The sequence below is a fragment of the Argiope bruennichi genome, chromosome 4 (assembly GCF_947563725.1).
Source record: "Argiope bruennichi chromosome 4, qqArgBrue1.1, whole genome shotgun sequence".
In the NCBI taxonomy this organism is placed as follows: domain Eukaryota; kingdom Metazoa; phylum Arthropoda; class Arachnida; order Araneae; family Araneidae; genus Argiope; species Argiope bruennichi.
Genome location: NC_079154.1, coordinates 30,940,642 through 30,958,962, shown reverse-complemented (window position 1 = coordinate 30,958,962; position 18,321 = coordinate 30,940,642). Strand labels below are relative to the sequence as shown.

At 28.5% G+C, this 18,321-nt stretch overlaps 1 protein-coding gene across 2 annotated transcripts in view; it reads right to left on the bottom strand.

Annotated features, from left to right (window-relative positions):
• The window catches only part of LOC129966604 (LHFPL tetraspan subfamily member 3 protein-like), a 106,933-nt gene extending 89,214 nt beyond the window's left edge, over nt 1-17,719 (bottom strand). For both annotated transcript variants that reach the window (XM_056081101.1, XM_056081102.1), the window contains exon 1: nt 17,195-17,719. In XM_056081101.1, the coding sequence (XP_055937076.1) occupies nt 17,195-17,612 (418 nt within the window). In that variant the 5' untranslated portion in view covers nt 17,613-17,719. The remainder of the gene's footprint in view (nt 1-17,194) is intronic.
• Between the last annotated feature and the right edge of the window lie 602 nt (nt 17,720-18,321).

The following is an 18,321-nucleotide window of genomic DNA, read 5'->3' as shown; positions in this document are numbered from 1 at the left end:
TTGGCGGTGTTTAAAATTTAAGATTTTTTTGGCGGAAAAGTTGGCGGTGGGGAAAATGGAAGATTTTTTTGTCGGGAAAGTTAGTTTTTAACTAATAATTAAAATTCTAATTAAAATTTCAAAAAAAGGGACCCCAGGTGCACATTCCCGACCTCTAAGGTATACATGTACCAAATTTGATAGCTGTATGTCAAATGACCTGGCCTGTAGAGCGCCAACACACACACACACACACACACACACATTGAGCTTTATTATAAGTATAGATTTATATAGTAACAAAGTTATGAAAAATGCAACGATTAAAATTTCCATTTTATTGTTATGAAATTGTAATATTATACAATATGAATGATTTTATGCTGATTTTTATATTTACACTTTTATTAAATCTTTTTATTTAAAATTATTCAGAATATTGTTTTGCTAATAAAAATTATTTTTTCAAGTTTTGAGAATTTCGGTTTATGTTACGACATAATGTATTTATTCAAAAAATAATATTTTTACTAAACAAATTTATAATCACTTGAATATAAATATTGTTTTAATTTATTCTTAAGTGAAAATAATTGATTCTGTTTTTATTATCTGCCTTTGACTGCCTGCATTTGATTATCAAATTTAGTTATTTATCTATGGCTCTATAAAATAAATAAAATATATTTCTGTCTTTAAAAATATGTTTTTTAAATTAAAAAGTAAATAATGCTTTTAATTTCTGGTAAATAAAAACCAATTTTATTAACAATTTTGTTTTTAAAAAGGAGATTTAAATTTTTAATTCGAAAATCGCAGTATGATAATGACGTCTGTCATTACATTATTTTTAAAACTTTATTCTTAATAATAACAAGGATAACATGTATAATAATTGTATTTGAAATCGTTGCGATCAGCGAGTTATAAAAGCAATATAAAATATTGTTTTAAAAATACTTTTTTTTTCCTTGAAAAAATTAGAGAAAATCAATACTCCTAAAACGCTTACATTTTAAATTTTAAATTGATGCAAAAAAAGTATTTACATAATAACACGCTCGAAAGTTATTCAGAATAAACATAAAAGTTTCGATTCATTTTTACTTTCCCCTTTACGAAATATACAAAGAGAATGTATTATAATCGTCAAAAATTTCTAACTCGAAAAAATGCTACGATTCAAACTTTTTTAGTCCGGAAATTAAATTTATGGAATCTTGTGTGTCTGTTTAAAAACATAAATTGAATAAGACTTTGAGCTAGACGGATTAAATTTGGTATACAGTTTTTACTTTAAATTTTTAGATATCAATCAAATTCTTAACGAAACAGGAAGTCTGTCTATCTAGCTGTCCGAATATAAGTTAGCACAATAACTACAAAACAAAGAGAGCCATGCAGATTAAAAACTTGTATACAAATTTATCATTTAAAATGCAAATAGGTATCATATTTGACACTGCATCCATACAAGGGTTGACGTCCAAAATACAAATTTAAATTTCTATTGTTTGTTTATTAATCGCATCCTAACGATTAATCGGCGAAAAACGCATTCTAATAGGCTCTTTCGTAACTATTGTTCGCCAATGGTATGCGATTAATAATGTAGAAGTACTTTTATTTGAGAGAATGTAAAAAAGTTACGAACAGATTATTTTTACTGGTTTAAATAATTAAAAAAATGTAATTTTTTTGAAAATTCTGTATTTGGGCAATAAGCATCTACTACACAAAATGTTACAACTTTTCATTTTATAATTTTAAATGCAATATTCTGACTTGTAGAGAGTTTTGAAAAAAAATTGGGCAATCCATGTCGCATCAAACTTGCCTAGCAATTAGCTTATTTACATTTTGACCTGAAAAATATTTCTATAGTTAAATATATAAATTTTCATTTCCAAATAGGGTATTTCAATCTTAAATATCATGTGTAACAGACTGAAATTATATACCTCTCATTAAGGAGCTATTTATACAAATAAATTATATATTTCCGCTATAAAAAAGAACATTAATTCACTACGTAACAAAATATATCCATCAAAGAATTCTAAAAAGAATTTTTCTTGAAGAAATTACAGAACCTCCCAACCTTTTTACCTTGATCTCATCCCAATTGGCGAATTTACGAATCTCCTGACAGTATAAAATGGCCAATCAAATTCCTTACTTTATGTTGGCATGTCAACAGGAATGTGCAGAGTCTTCAGTATAATCATATCTAATTATAGTTCTCAGCTTGTTGGCGAGGTAAGCATCCTTGACATCTGAACAAGGTTCAGTGCAACTGACAAAATGAATATAAAAAAAATCTTATCTTGACATTGATTGTTGTCAGATCATAGGCATGGTGAAAGCTACCGTAAGCTGTGCAATCAAGTGATATGTACAAAGAATCAAATCAAGCTGTTCTTGAATGGTTGCTGATTAAAAGAATGAAGACTTAATGAGATCTTTTAGGGCGGCGTATATTTTTATGTTGCGCTAAAAAGGAAATGAATAAATTACGCTGTTAATTTTGAAAGAAAAAAAATGCTTTCAATGCAAATAAACTAGTAAAACTTTGTTGATATTTTCCTACATCATATTTTTTTATTAAAATTATCGTAATCTCAAATAGTATTAGATATAAAATTATTTCATTCAAAGCTTCATAAAGGAATAAATACAATAATCTCTAAAATTATTGTATTTTCAAGAATTTCTTCTCTTGCAAATAGAAATTTATTATTCAAGGAATGACAACAGCAAAATTATTTAATACAATTCTATGGTGTTGTTGTTGTTGTTTTTCCTAATTATAGAATACGTAAAATTTTTAATTCGTCGTGCCCACAGTAAAATTTGAAATATTTGAAATTTAATTCACATATTTTCAAAAGAAGAAAAATGATTTATTTAAGATTAGCTAAGCCTTCATTATAATTCTATTAAAATTAAATCTTGCCTATGTTTTTGAAAAAAAACTAGGCCTTAAAGTTTTATTGAAATAATTTAGGAATTTAGTAGATTTAATGTTGTTTTGTATCTTTTATTTTAGACTATTAAATATAGAATACTTTTAATTTACTAAAGTTATCTAATAAAACCGCGATTTGTTGAAAAATTTAATTGATAAGATTTCCAAGAATTATTCTTCTTTTTCAAGAACAACATAAATATATTTAAATACCTCATTGGGCCCTTTTCTAGGTTTTTGAATTTTTTAAACTAACTGTATTCTGCAACTAACCGATTTGCTAAGAAAAATGGTTGTATTTAAGATCAATTAAATCTCTTATCTAAAACTTGATGTTCATGATAACTTTAACAAAATATTTTTAAGCATCAAATAATTAGATTCACATTAAAGATGTATTATCTTAATTTCCTTAAACCTGTTCTCTTTATTGTTTACATGAACATTCCTGCTGAAGTAGAGTACCATAAGGTCATAAATCCATTATAAACTATTTATTAGTAATTTATTTCAAGTTGCAGGTTGCTGTTTGCGGTAATATAATTTCACCCTTTAATTCATGATATATACTATCGTGTACAAAAATGACCAACAGAATTTTTTTTTCTGTTGGTCATTTGGACCAACAAGGGAAAAAAATCACATGATTATATATTTAGTGAAATTAACAGCTAAACTAATGTCATTAAAAAAGAAAATTTTTCAAATGTTAAGATAGTACAAAAATTATCTTTTATGCTACAATGTTTTCGAGAATTTTCGTGGAAAAACATCAAAATTTCACTTAATTTTTAAATAATTAGAAATTTTATTAAAATTTCAAAAAATTCATTTTTTTTCTTATACTGTACAGTAAAATAATTCAAAATTAAAAAAATATATATATTGAATTATTTTAAATAAAAAAGAAGAAATTCATAATTATCTGCGCATCCCTTTGTGTTTTAAAATAAACATTAAATCACTATATCTTACCATTTATTTGAAAAATAAATTCAATGGAAAGAAAAATCTAGTATTTCATTCAATTTTTAACTTTAACCATGACATACTTTTTAAACAAAAGTCCATACAAAAAATAATGATATAGTTTACATGAACAATTATATAATATAATTAATCCAACAGTATATTTAGTAAAAGGAACTATAGCAGCAGATATAAATGGATAAAAAATATGAGTGCTAATTTATAGTTAACTTTCATAAATGAATATACGATTTTTATTTAAAAAAAATATTTTATAAATAGGAATGGAGGCATATTTAGCCTTAAAAAAAGAATTAAAGTCTTCAATATAATGGTAGCATGTCGTCATTTCTCGCTTTCAAAACTCAAAAACATGGCACACTCTTAAGCATTTCATTATATAAATTAAAATTTAATTCCACTATTCATGATGACATAATTAAATAATTATTCAAAAAAATAACTATCATTTCATCTATGTTTTGCATCTGAAGCTGCACGTTTCATAGACGCACGTGATGCTAGAAAGAAACTAGTCTGCTGGAAAAGATGGAATTGCTGCATTCCTTCTCCCAGACATTAGACTCCAAATTTACGTCTTCACATCTCTGAGCTTCGGAGATTCCAAGTTAATTTCCTGACCTGATTTCGAAATGACTTGAGAAAGTAAATTAAAAAAACTTGCCTTTTCATGAGTGCCAGGTGGAAAATTAAAATAAAGACTCACACAGGCAGAAAGGATTCGTTTTGTTGTCGCTTTCAAAATGAGTTAAGGGATATAAATTAAAAATGACGCATTTATTTATTAATTTATTTTTTGATAACGCAATGCTATTTTTACTTTCTCGTGTACGAAGTATAGAAGAAAAAACTTTGAACCCGAGATTTTGTTGAAACTCCACGTTTTAGACTTCCTTTAGCTCGAAACACATATTTTTGACATTATGTCTACTTGTGTGTCTGCCTGTGAACACGATAACTCCAAAACGCTTTGAGCTAGACAGATGAAATTTTGTATGCGGACTATCGATTAGATTTGTAGAGTTCTATGAAATTTTTGAACGAAATCCATACATAAAAAGTTTGAATGTCTGGTTGGTTGGTTACAAGTGAATTGAATAACTCCAAAATACAAATAGTAAGGTAAATGAAATTTGGTACAGGTTTAGCATCAAAAATAAAGATTTTTATTAAATTTTGAACTAAATATGTCAAATAGTTGATCGTCTATTGATATGTACTGTCGCATGCATGTAAACTCATTAACTCATGATTGTGCCGGTGTCCTGGCATAGAGGAAGCGCGTCTTCCCCGTGATCTGGGCGTCCTGGTTTGGGCATGGTTGTTCTTCCGTTGTTCGATGTGTGAATGTGCCCTCCTGTAAAAAGGGGTTGCACAAGCGAATGAGTGATGCGTGAGTAGCAAAGTCGTACTCTTGGTCCTAGTTGGCGCTACTAAAAAAACAAGAGACGCTCCTCCACCGGCTTAAAATCGCTGTCTCCGTAACAGCGGGCTTGTCCAAGGCAAGTGCCATAAGAAGCAACAACAACTCATGAATGCAATGACTTAAACCAATGAAATTTGATATGTTATATTATGACCAGACCTGTGTTTCTGCATTAAATTTTGATTCATATATTTGGCAAAAAGGCTTCAAAATACACATTGCAGTAAAGATGTTATATCCATGTGACAGATCTATATTTTGTAACTATTGTTCGCTAATGCCATTCAAAGCATTTGCGGCCTTACTAAAGTCCATAATTTTATACGGGGGAGGGGAGGGAATGAGACCTTGATTAGAGTGTATGCGAGAATTTTTCAGGAGCTCACTTCTACTGATTTAAAAATACATAAGGGTGGGAATAATATGTTGAACTTATTATCAAAAGCAATAGAATATATACATATATTGCTTCTATATCTATTGCTTTTGATATATATATATATATATATATGTCTTGTGACTATTTAAGCCAGATACTGTGCAGTAGCTTCTGGGAGTAAAGACCCCTGAAGGCAGAAGTCTGAATTCTAGCTCAAATGAAGATAGTATACACACATTCGCTTGCACAACCCTTTTTACGGAGAGGGCTCATCCATGCACCTCACCGTAATAACACTAGGAAGAGAACAACCATGCTCGAAGCAGGACTCGAACCCGTGACGCCTAAAATACGGGGAAGACGCGCTACCCCTAGGCCAGGACGTCGGCAATAGAATATAATTGAAAAGAGCTTTGAGTGTCTAATGCATTTTGAATACTTTATATCATTCCGATTTTAATGAACATTAAAATTTTTATTCGAAATTTTCTCTTTAGATTTTTTTTTTTTTTTTTTTTTAGATCTTTCGTTTAATTTTGTCTGTTGCTGATAACAGATAAAAATAACTTTTAGACATTCTCTTCTCCTTCTGAATCTATTTACAGCCAAATGTAAAATGCTGGATTTAGACTTGATAAGGCCCTACACTGTTTGAAATTTGGATCCCTTCAGAAATCCAAATTTACAACATATGGCGTGATCTCACACTGACAATTATGTGGTGGTGCTATAGGAAAGTAGGGTTCCTAACCTATAGCGTGTGTGACTTTTTCATACAAGAATCCAGTACTTTGAATGCACCAAACTTGAAAGAATAAAAAATTCAAGCCTATTTGAGATTCATTTTGTTGAGTCATTTTTGAAGCAACACGAGGGATATCTTGAATCAATTCTTGCAATTTCGATTATAGCCTAATGACGAAGACTATACAGTGGCTGACAGCCTTCGAATCTTCTTAACTAGTGGGAAGCCACAACATTTACTAAGCCGACTTTTACAACTCTTGTCATGGTAATTGGACATTATCGGAATTTGAGGTGTAATTTTCAATTTTTTTTTCTAATAAATATACAAGCGAATACAGAAATTCCAAAAACCTCTGCATTTGAAAGGAATAATCAAATCCCTGATAACATGTTTTCTATAAAACATGATGAATGTGCTTTAACTATGCAGTATTTTAACCCTAAGGTTTTTTCACGTATCCTGACCAGAGAGACTTGGATGTTCTTCATACACCGTGACTTTTTCCGTGGCAGTGTTCTCGATTGTGCCAAAATTGCTTTGCAAAAACAACACGGAAGGAATTAACTTCCTATAAAAAAGGATGAAAATATGAAGTGAAAGCAATGACAAATGAGAAAAATTTCATTTACTTCCTTGAAGTGCATCCATATTACACTCAATAAAATTCTTTAACTATTTATATTTACCATCATTTTGATTAAATAAAATATTTCTTGAACTCGAAAAGTCCATTTAAATTATAAAAATAACTGATTTGGAGTTTTAAAAAATACTGGAAGCCTATTCGTCCAAAAAAGTATATGGAACATATAGCTCAACTTCCTTCAAATGACACTAATTATTATTTGCTTAAAACTGTCGATTGTAATTTGATTGTACTGGCGTACTCAGTAACCTAAATTCAATTGTTATTTATTTTTAGAATAAAATAATTGTTTTCGTTTAACATTTGATGATCCTATTTCTTAAAGCGTAAGACTTTAATTATCCCTCTCCAAGATTACCAAGATGCTATAATTTTGTTTAACATAATGTCTAGCATCATTTCCTTATATCCTACTCCGTATTGTTTCTCGCCACTCTTGGACAATAATTAAAATTCTGCCTCCATTAGACAAATGTATGTATGCATTCATCACACCATGGTTGAACCAAGAAACACAAAATTGGGTCTGAATCGAAAATGATTTTTTTTTTTTTTTTAATGCCAGCCAGGCGGCAACTTATTTGTTCATCTTGCTAAATTCTGAGTCAATCCTTCACGAGTGTCCATCATCTTGTGTTTGCGTGTGGATTCGCTCCATTGGAGATAAATAATGGGTTCCATTAATTGGATAATACGTGTCCAGCACGAATTAAACATTTGGGACAAAACCGGTTGACCACACTCTTGACACACCGCGGCGCTTAGAATTGATAAAAATCAATGCATAATCCTATTTGAAACAACATACAGTTCCGATTGGATCATGAGGAGGTTGTAACGCTCACGAAAAAAAATCTGAATAACATTCTATTTTCTTCTCCCAAAAGTGAAGAGTATCGCTCAATAGTACCATTCTTTTTAGAGTATTCTTAAATTTTTAATGTTTGCTTTTACCGCTATTGCCTTGATGTACTTTTGTTTAAGATTAAAAGTATTAGGCGCTGGTTTGTATTTTAATCAGCGCCATCTATTGGTTAGCATGCGAAGGATCTCTATAAATGACATTGGTTTTGGATTTCACCACTTTATTGTTATCAATTTGAAAGTTTTCCATGTAGTATTATTGAGTTATTCAGTGTATAAAGACCCCAATCATGGAACGCTCCAAATTGCATTTTCGACATTCATTGCTTTTCTAGTTTCATTTGAAGAAATCTGCTGCCGAAGACCATCAGATATTTTTAGAAACCTGTTTTAGTTTCAACGATTTAAGAGTGGGGGATTTCGATGTCAGTGACGAAGAATGGCCTGAAGGAACAACAAAATTCGAAAGCAATCAATTGGAAGACTTATTGGACGAAAATGGGAAAAAGGTGTAGAAAATGATGGAAAATATTTTGATTGATATATATTGTACCAATTTTTCTTAATAAATGCCTTTTTAAAGTGAAAAAATGATCAAAATACATGCAAGCACCTAATAGTAAAAAATGTATTAGCAGCGTACGACTTATTAACATCATTGATTTAATCATGCAAATCAGTTTTGATGAAACACATCTTAAAACAAAACAAAAAAAAACCCTAACAAAATGCTATTTTAATACATAACTGCAGAATAAAAACAGAGCATTGTAATGGGTTAGCTACGTTTGCTAAGTGATGAAATCGGCCCATTTGTTATGATTGGATGAGATCAACCTCTTTCATGAGAAACCAACCATAAAATCGTGAATTTAGCGCAAAAAACTCATTAATAGCAAAATTTAATCTTAAACAGTGCATAAATAACTAATTTATTTTAAAACTAGAATAACTTCAGTCATGTGCGCATTAGTCAAATGTTTTAATCAGTTATTTTTCACGAAAATGGAAGCCAGCAAAGCACCAGGGATCACTGATAACTCATCTAAGGGTCATATGAAATAAGAATATGCGAAAACAATGTAGTGTCAGGGATTGGAGGACTGTATCAAGATCCCTACTTTCAACAGAAAATATAAATGGAGTATTATTTTTGAGTGAAAATGGAGGACAGCAGGCGACCATTGATAGCTTATCTAGGGATTATGAGCTTACGTATAAAATAAAATTCATTGGTTGGGGCTCTTTCAAGATTTTTTTCTCCACAGGAAAAAATATAGTGGAGTAGTGTTTTTGATATTTCTTTAGGAAATAGAAGAGAGGTAAGGGCAAGTGACCACTAAGGAAGTATCTAGAATTCATAAATTTTCAAATAAAATAAGAGCATGGGGAGATCAAAAGTTTGAATTAGTTGATGGTTCCTTTTTTTTTCCCCAGTATTTTAAATACATAGATTAATATTACATGTGCATTCAGATTCATGGTTTTTAAGCTTTACTACTTAGTTCGTAGTGCACTTAAGTAATAGGAGATTCAGCTGACAAGTTTTTTAGTCGACAAATGCATGCAAAATGTTTATATATGTTTCAGTATGTCTGATTTAACCTACATATCACCAAAAAATTTTTTGTGGTATTATATTGCTTTTGATCGCTTTAAAGGAAGTAAAGTAATACGATATCGTGGATATTAAGCCAAAATATTGAATTTCAAAATTTCAGATCTATTGTACACAAAAGATCAGAAAATAATACTTAGTATTGAAAATGTGTTTTCCTTATAATAAATACCACGAACTTTCATATCAAATCAATAATATCTGCTTGTTATAATGGATAATTTTATATCTGGCTGCTCAAGGTAAATTCTTATAGATGAGACTTTATTTTAGGATATTTCATTCGACCAATACATATATATTTAGAAGCAGAATTTAGATTTTTTCAAATAATTTTAATAAAAAAGTCACCTTTTCACTCTTTTTTTTGAGATTTCCAAGTAATTAAAAAAAATAATTGGAATTGTAATGTCTAATAAAGTAGTATATTTCATATACATTTTTGGATAATGTAAAAACGGTATTCTGGTTAATCAGAAACAAATGAAGCCAAAAAAGAAAAATGCAACTGTTTAGTTTTCAAAGAGAAAAATATTATCTGTTAAAGTTTAAAAAAATAAACAAAGCGATGCTTACTCGCTCAGTGATTTTATTGAACTAAATTTCAGTTCTTTTTTTGAAAAGATTAGAACTTAAACACAGTTCTTGCAAACTGCATTAAAAAAAAAAAAGAAGAATGCGACTTTAAACAGCTGAAATGGAAAATGACTTTTTAATGTTCTTCTGACTCGGAAGTAACTTCAAGGATACAACTGGATACATTTTAAATGCATACACCCTGAGTAATTGGGTAAGAAATTGGAACATAAAAGCTAAAAGCTCAGTGAAAAAGTCGCTGAGTAGAAAATTGGAAGACACAATAACTGAAGCGATCCAAAATGTTTTGTGAAATTGACGTTTTGATGATTTAGTTACTTTATTATTCCTGATGAATATACATTCGTCATTTTAAACAATTAATTAGATGAGACATTTCAATAAAAGAGCATTTTTTGTAAAGCATTATTGCCGACAAAATTCTGCTTGTTGACCAATTACTTCTTAAAAAGTAAAGTAATGTAAATTATGAAGTTGAAAAGGTCAGTACATTTCCAAAAGTATATTAATATAATAAAAAAAGCATATTAAAACTCCTAAAAGCGTCTAAAAATAAACACCAGCTGCTCTTCGATTTTTGCTCTGATAAAAAAAAAAAAAAAAAAAAAAAAAAAAAAAAAAAACAATGAAAGAAAGAACGATAAATACTCAATTTTTTCTGATTATATGTGCATTAATACACAGTATTGTTTTTAATACACATCTGCATATTTATACACATCTGCGTATTTATTTTTTTATTATATTTTCTGTAATTAAATTAACGTTATGTGTAACGATGTGTTATAAATTTCTAGTGTAATTCAAAAGTGAGTGATAGAATGAAGCTTTTTATATCATAATTTAAGATGAAATTGTATATAATTTCTTTTAATTGTATTTTATACCTAATATTTATAATCCTAAACAACAAAATGTAAAAGTTATTTTAAAATTTTAAAAAATTAAATAACGTTGTTGCGATTTAAAAAAAAACTCTTTGTCGTGTAATTGTTACCGAAATGTTCTGTAACATTTTTCGTAATAAAAATAGCTTTATTATTTGAGAAATGCTAAAAAATGATTAATATTAACTGAAATAAACTGATTAATAACTGATTAATTAACTTATTAATAAAAGCATGATTATTTAAATAAACAATACATTTCAAAAAATGTCAGAAGGAAATATGGGAAACATATTAAATAAAAATTCAAAATGCTCGTAAACGATTAAATAATAAGATATATTTAAAATGTAAATGGCAACATTTTTAATATTAGGCGCGGATAAAACCAAATAAATTGCAAATTAATCTTCAATTTGAAAAATAATAAAAATAATGACAGAAATTTAAATCAAACTACAAAAATATTTAATCAATCATTGAAAACTAATTTACTTAAAACTAAAGTAATATATGGAGATCAGTTTCATAAAAAAAAATCATTAAATGCTTAAAGATTTCTTGTAAAAATGTTATTTGCGCTTTATGGTTTATTTAATTATTGTTTTAGTAAAAATTCAATGATTTTTTTGTATGGCTTTAATTTAACCCGTTAATATCTAGCGTTCCTTTTAAAGTTCGATGATGGCGAGGTTTAAAAAATGCGTCTTTTTTTATATATAAATCAACATTTAAACTTTAAAATTTTACTAGTGAATTTCTACTCTTTTGTTTTAATTTGTTATTAATAGCTTGTAACTCATAAATGATATAAGATGTGTTCTAAAACTATTTGAATTTATGTTCTTCATAATTCAAAATATTTCAATAATTACGCTGTTTTGCGGTGCTAAAATAAAAAAAAAATTAAGGTCGTAAAATTACTTATAAATTATTTTATCTGTTTATGCACGGCTATGAACAATTCAATATTTTAAGTATTTTTGTAATTTCATATATATTTTTTAATTTTTATGCATTTTTTTAACGTTTTAAAATAGTTCCTGTTTAGGAAAGTTAAATTTTTTTAATTAAAACATTTTAAATTAAACATTTAAAAAAAATATTTTCATTTGATTATGCACCATCTGCAACTAGCATACAATATATTTTCGAAAACAAAAATGTTAGGCATTAATAGATTAAAACCATGTTATATAAAGCGTAAATTGAGGATCATGGCAGAATCATGCGGATGAATCAATTTGGATGAAAAATTGTAAAGTAATAATAATATAAAAATTCTTATTTTATCCGTTCACACCTTAAAAAAATAAATAATTTAGTGTTTGTTACTATTTTCTGAATTGATAATTCCTTGAATTGCATATTTATTGAATACTACCCAAGTCCTCTGTCTTAGCTAGAGTCCCAGAATTAATTTCAGAGGATTTGATTCACTTCATAATAGCCCAACAAAAGCTACATTCTTGGTGATTTACAGAACAAATAAAAAAACATAAGACACATTAGCACTCAAATGCGAAAGGAAATTTTTAAATATTTTGACAGAATACTGCCATGTCTCGTTAACGTCAGTTGAGAAGTTGAAGCGTAACGCTAACTAGAGAAAACAAAATTTGTATTTGAGTTGAGGAGGCAAAGACCCAAGACACGATTAATTATCTCGTAATGTAAGCGTCGATGAAGCATTAAGTGTGATTGCTAGAGTGAAAGCGTTTACTTTTTTTTTTTTCGAATTCTGTGTTTGAAATGTCATCTCTAGTCATGCGTACAGGGAGGGTGGTGGTGCAGAAAGAGGCAACCTGGAATGTGTGCTTTACAAGGAAAATTTCAATTTCTGTGGGAATGAATAAAAATTCTGACATTAAATTAAAGTCGTTACAAATTGATAAAATAGTTACGGTGCTGGCTTAGTTTCTAATTTATCAGAAAATCTGATTAAGCATAGCAACTGCATATTCCATCATGAGCGCTAAAACAAACAATCGAAAGTATTATTGTATTTTTTTCTAATAACATTTTGTTGGTGATAGTCTAATTTTTCTAAAAACCAATTACAAAATCTTAATGTTGCCATAAAATATATTTTTTTAAAATTCAGCAAGCAATCGGAAGTATTCTCATATTCTTTCTGAAAACAATTTGTTGGTGATATTCTAGTGTTTCTAGAAACAAATTCTTGAAGTTGCCATAAAATAATTCTTATTTACAAAAAAGAGAAATCAAATTATCTGTGTCCAATGCAGTTGTACAGATGGTGTGAACGATAATAGCCTATAATATCATTGGTGCTTAGTATAATTATTTGTGCATGATAATCTTATCTTGTTCAAAACATTTCGTAAAGAACATTCTTCATTCATTTTAATGTGTTCTTCGAATCTGTATTCTTGAATATAAGTTGGCAAAATATTAGAGTGAATTAAACTTCGTGTTATGTAAAACGAGACAAGGTTGTTTTAAAAAAATGATTAATTTAAATAACAATTAATTAACAACTAAGAATTTAATTACATGAAAGGCACTCATCTGTGAGAGCACTAAAATAAACAATCGTAAGTTATCTCATATTCTTTCTAAGAATAGTTTGTTGATCATAATCTAATACAAATTACAAATTCTTGATTCTTTTGATTCTAAAAACAAATTACAAATTCTTGGTTCTTTCGATTCTAAAAGCAAATTACAAATTTTTGATGTTGTCATAAAATATTTTTTTAGTTTTAAAATTCAAAAAAAAGAGGAATCAAATTATTTGCTACCAGTACAATGTACAGATGATGTGAACTATAATCACTTGTAATAATATCATTGATGATAATTATAATTCTTTGTGTGTGATAATCTTATTCAAAACCTTTCATAAAGAACATTCTTCATTAATTTTAATGTGTTCTTCGAATCGGTATCCTTGAATATAAGTTGGAAAAATATTAGAGTGAATTAAACTTCGTGTTATGTAAAACGAGACAAGGTTGTTTTTAAAAAAACGATTAATTTAAATAACAATTAATTAACAACTAAGAATTTAATTACATGAAAGGCACTCATCTGTGAGAGCACTAAAATAAACAATCGTAAGTGCTCTGATATTCTTTCTAAGAATAGTTTGTTGATCATTATCTAATACAAATTACAAATTCTTGATTCTTTTGATTCTAAAAACAAATTACAAATTCTCGATGCTTTCGATTCTAAAAACAAAAAATTACAAATTTTTGATGTTGCCATAAAATACTTTTTTAATTTTAAAATTCAAAAAAAGAGGAATCAAATTATTTGCTACCAGTACAATGTACAGATGTTGTGAACTATAATCACTTGTAATATCATTGATGATAATTTTAATTCTTTGTTGTGTAAATCTTATCTTATTCAAAACTTTTCGTAAATAATATTCTTCAATAACTTTAATGTGTTCTTCGAATTTGCATTCTTGAATACAAGTTTCCAAAATACTAGAAATTGTGATAAAGGTGTTTTGGAATCGATTCTAAAAATTTTTAATTGATTTTCGGCGAAATATTTTTTTTCAGTAGCTTTTATGCCTTTTCAACGTCAATTCCGTCTCCGAGCTTTTTCTCTGATTCTGGTGATTGTTGTAGAAATTTTCGAACAAAAATCTTTAATTGCAAAAATTGTGGGTAATAAAATGAGTTTTTAGTTGATAATTTAATTAATCGATTAATCACATCGATAAATAAACAGATATATAATTTTGGGAAGATTCAAAGGAAAAACTTCTTTTGTCATAAGTTATTGCTGCAAAGAATCTTACAGAAATTTCAAAATAAATTCATAACAAACAATGTAAACAGTGGTTTATGGATAAAGAACGAGGAAAAACTTGTTCGCAGCTCAACTCAGGAAATGCAAAAAACGAATTGCAGCAGGAAGTTTCAAAATACATCTACAAATACGAATACTTACCAATTATTTTATACTCTTTCGTATCACTAGCATTTGCTTCGATAATCAATTCTAATTGAAACGTGACAATTTCGTAATAGATTCTTGAAATATTTTCAATAGATCTAATCATAAGCATGTTTCCAATATATAATCAAAATGTATCGATAAATATTATTTATTTATTTCATTATCATTTGTTTCGGCAACATTATCTTTAGGATTGTTTTGAAAAGCGGAAAATATTCTACAAGGAAATAACATATAAAACATATATATAATGAGTGTTTGGTATGGAGTTTTATTATATAAATAGAAAACGAATATTTCTTCGCCATCAATTCGTAAAGAAAAAGTATTCTTTTTTTAATTTCTGACTACAGAGCTACTAATAATAAGGAATAGCACGGAAAAAGAATGGTAAAATTCTTGACAGTTGTTCAAAACAAGCACAAAAAAATAGGGACGAAAATATGACACTGTGACAGTTGCCATTTATACTTTATTCCGTTACTTGTAAGGTCAATTAAGATGAGAAGGGAAAAAGAATCAAATTACAGCCCCGGTACCATTTATCTTCGCTATATCACGGCAAGGTATTCAGATTTGTTTCAAATTTCATGCAAAAACAGTTTGAGCATTAATCCAGTCGGTCAAGCAGGTTTTATTTTTATGATTAATCACTGATTATCATATTTATGAATAATGATTGTTAATTCATTAATCAGTTTGACTTCGATGTTCGTGATAGTAAACAGAAGCCAGGAAGATTAAAAATTTCTTTAATATCAGATCTTCCTTGTAATTTAAATATGAAACACGTTTGGGTACAACAATTATCTTGAAGTTCTTAACCTATAGTCATATCGTGAGTTGGCTTAACAGCATAAAAATCCACATCCAGAGGTCCAAGTGAAGAAGTTTCGATCATAAGATAGTTGAAAATATGAAACAATAACTATTAACATAAGAGAAGAAATTGAAAAATCTGATATGTATAAAAGCAATATTTTCAAAGAATATGTATATATTAGAGAATTTATTTGAACTCGGATTTTTCGGTTCGATGACTTCAGAAGTTTTGTTAATAAATAAATCAAAAATCAAAATTCAGTGACACAAAACTGAATGCATTCCTTATCAAATAATTTGTTTTTAATATGGCAATTATTAACCATTTCATAATATTAGAGATTAGATAGCTTAAATAATTCAATTTTTTTTAGCTTGGCATGCTGTTTTGAAGTAATATTATGATATTTAAGAAATGGATGTTTTTATCTATAAATTTAAATCAGCAAATCACAATAACAATCTCAGCGAATTGATTCGTGCATTATTTCAAGCTGAAGGTATTTTATAACGTAATTGAACTGAAAGACCATTAAAAGCACAAGAATGCGGATGCAAGTACTGTCTTGTATTCTGATAACACAATTAGTAAGCTATTGTAATAAAGAAATTCAGAATTACGCAATCTGAAATAATTCTAAAGAATTTGAAAATGCATAATATAGATAAAAAAATAATAAAAAAAATGTACGATTTTCACCTTTGCTTTTATTAGTACAAATGAAATTATCGAAATTTAAAGCATTTCATGGAATTCTCTTTATTAAACTATTTCTCATTAGCCAATTCAAAATACTTAAATAGTATTAATATGTTCTTTTAAATAAAATTTTCCAACCCATTATTATATAAAATTATGCTCCGTATAGTTTTCACATTGCTAACAAAAACATTACATTAAAATTTTTCTGAATAAATCATCTAAATATTCTCAATGCATAGAGAATGAAAGATATCATGTTCTTAAAGAAAATTCTTATACAGGACTAAGATATCATGTTCTTCTTGATAGAAAATTCTTATAAAGAACAAAAGATATCATGTACTTCATGTTAGAAAATTCTTATAAAGAACTAAGATATCATGTTCTTCATGTTAGAAAATTCTTATAAAGAACAAAAGATATCATGTTCGTACAGAAAATTATTGTAAAAAAAGGTATAATTTCTTGATCAAAATATTGAGACAATATTTTACCAACGCAGGACATATTTTTAATTAATTTGCATGAAATCAGCAGCAAATCCATGCATAGATTTTATATTATCATGTATCAATATTTTGCTCTTTTTAAATATGAAAAAAAAAATGTAAAAATAAGTACTCACCACAAAACACCTGCATCCATCCGCAAATATGAAACACAGTCGACGAATGGAATACGAAGAAAAGCACCATACAGCAAATACAGAGAAGAATTATGACAACGGAGAGTCCTATGAAAACAGTAGCCGCCCTAAACGCCGGTGTGGGAATCGAATTGAAATCGGTCAGCTTTCCCTCGCAAATGACATCTTGACCATCCTGTACCATCCGGCATGCTTGCCACAGTCCGAAATGTCCAGTGCCCCGGCTTTCCTGCGTGTCGCCCAACCAATGCGGCTGGATAAAAACCACGACCACAATAATGGCAAAGCATATGGTGAATACCCCCCATAACACACCAATTGCCTTAGAATTTTTCATATAATTCGCATGTTGGAGGCTTGATTCCGAAGCGTACTCGTATTTGGGATCCACCGTCATGTTGATGTGTTGAGAGACAGTTTGTGATTGTGCTGTTCGTTCGTTGAGGGTGGAATGAGGTGAGAGAGAGAAAGAGAAAGAGTAGCTAGCGGTCGCGGCAGGTTTGTTTTCGGTTTGATGGCAGGTGGATGGTTCTGGTTTTTTGGTGGTTGGCGAAGCGGGGTGAAAAACATAAAAAAAGTCGCCAATAGTTTGGTGCCAAGAAAATGTGCGCGCGAAAAACGTGACTGCTGAATAAAGATCAATGAGAGAATTTGACTTAGTTGAGAACTTTTTAAATTTTAATCTAGATAATTGCAAAATCAGAAAGTAAAGATCCAGAAGCCTTATTTTATTGATAAAATAAATTCAATTCAAAATATTTGTTGGGCAAGGAAAATATTTTAATGTTTATATTTAATGTCTAGTATTATTTTTCACAACTAATTGTTCATAATGTACAGAATTTTTTTTCACAACTAATTGTACATGATGTACAGTATTATATTTTCACAACTAATTGTTTATAATGTATAGCATTATTTTTTTTTTCATAAACTAATTGTTTATAATGCATAGTATTATTTTTTTCATAAATTAATTATTTATAATGTATAGTATTATTTTTTTCATAACTAATTATTTACAATGTACAATATTATATTTTCACAATTAATTGTTAGTAATGCACAATATTATATTTTCACAACTAATTGTTTATAATGTACAG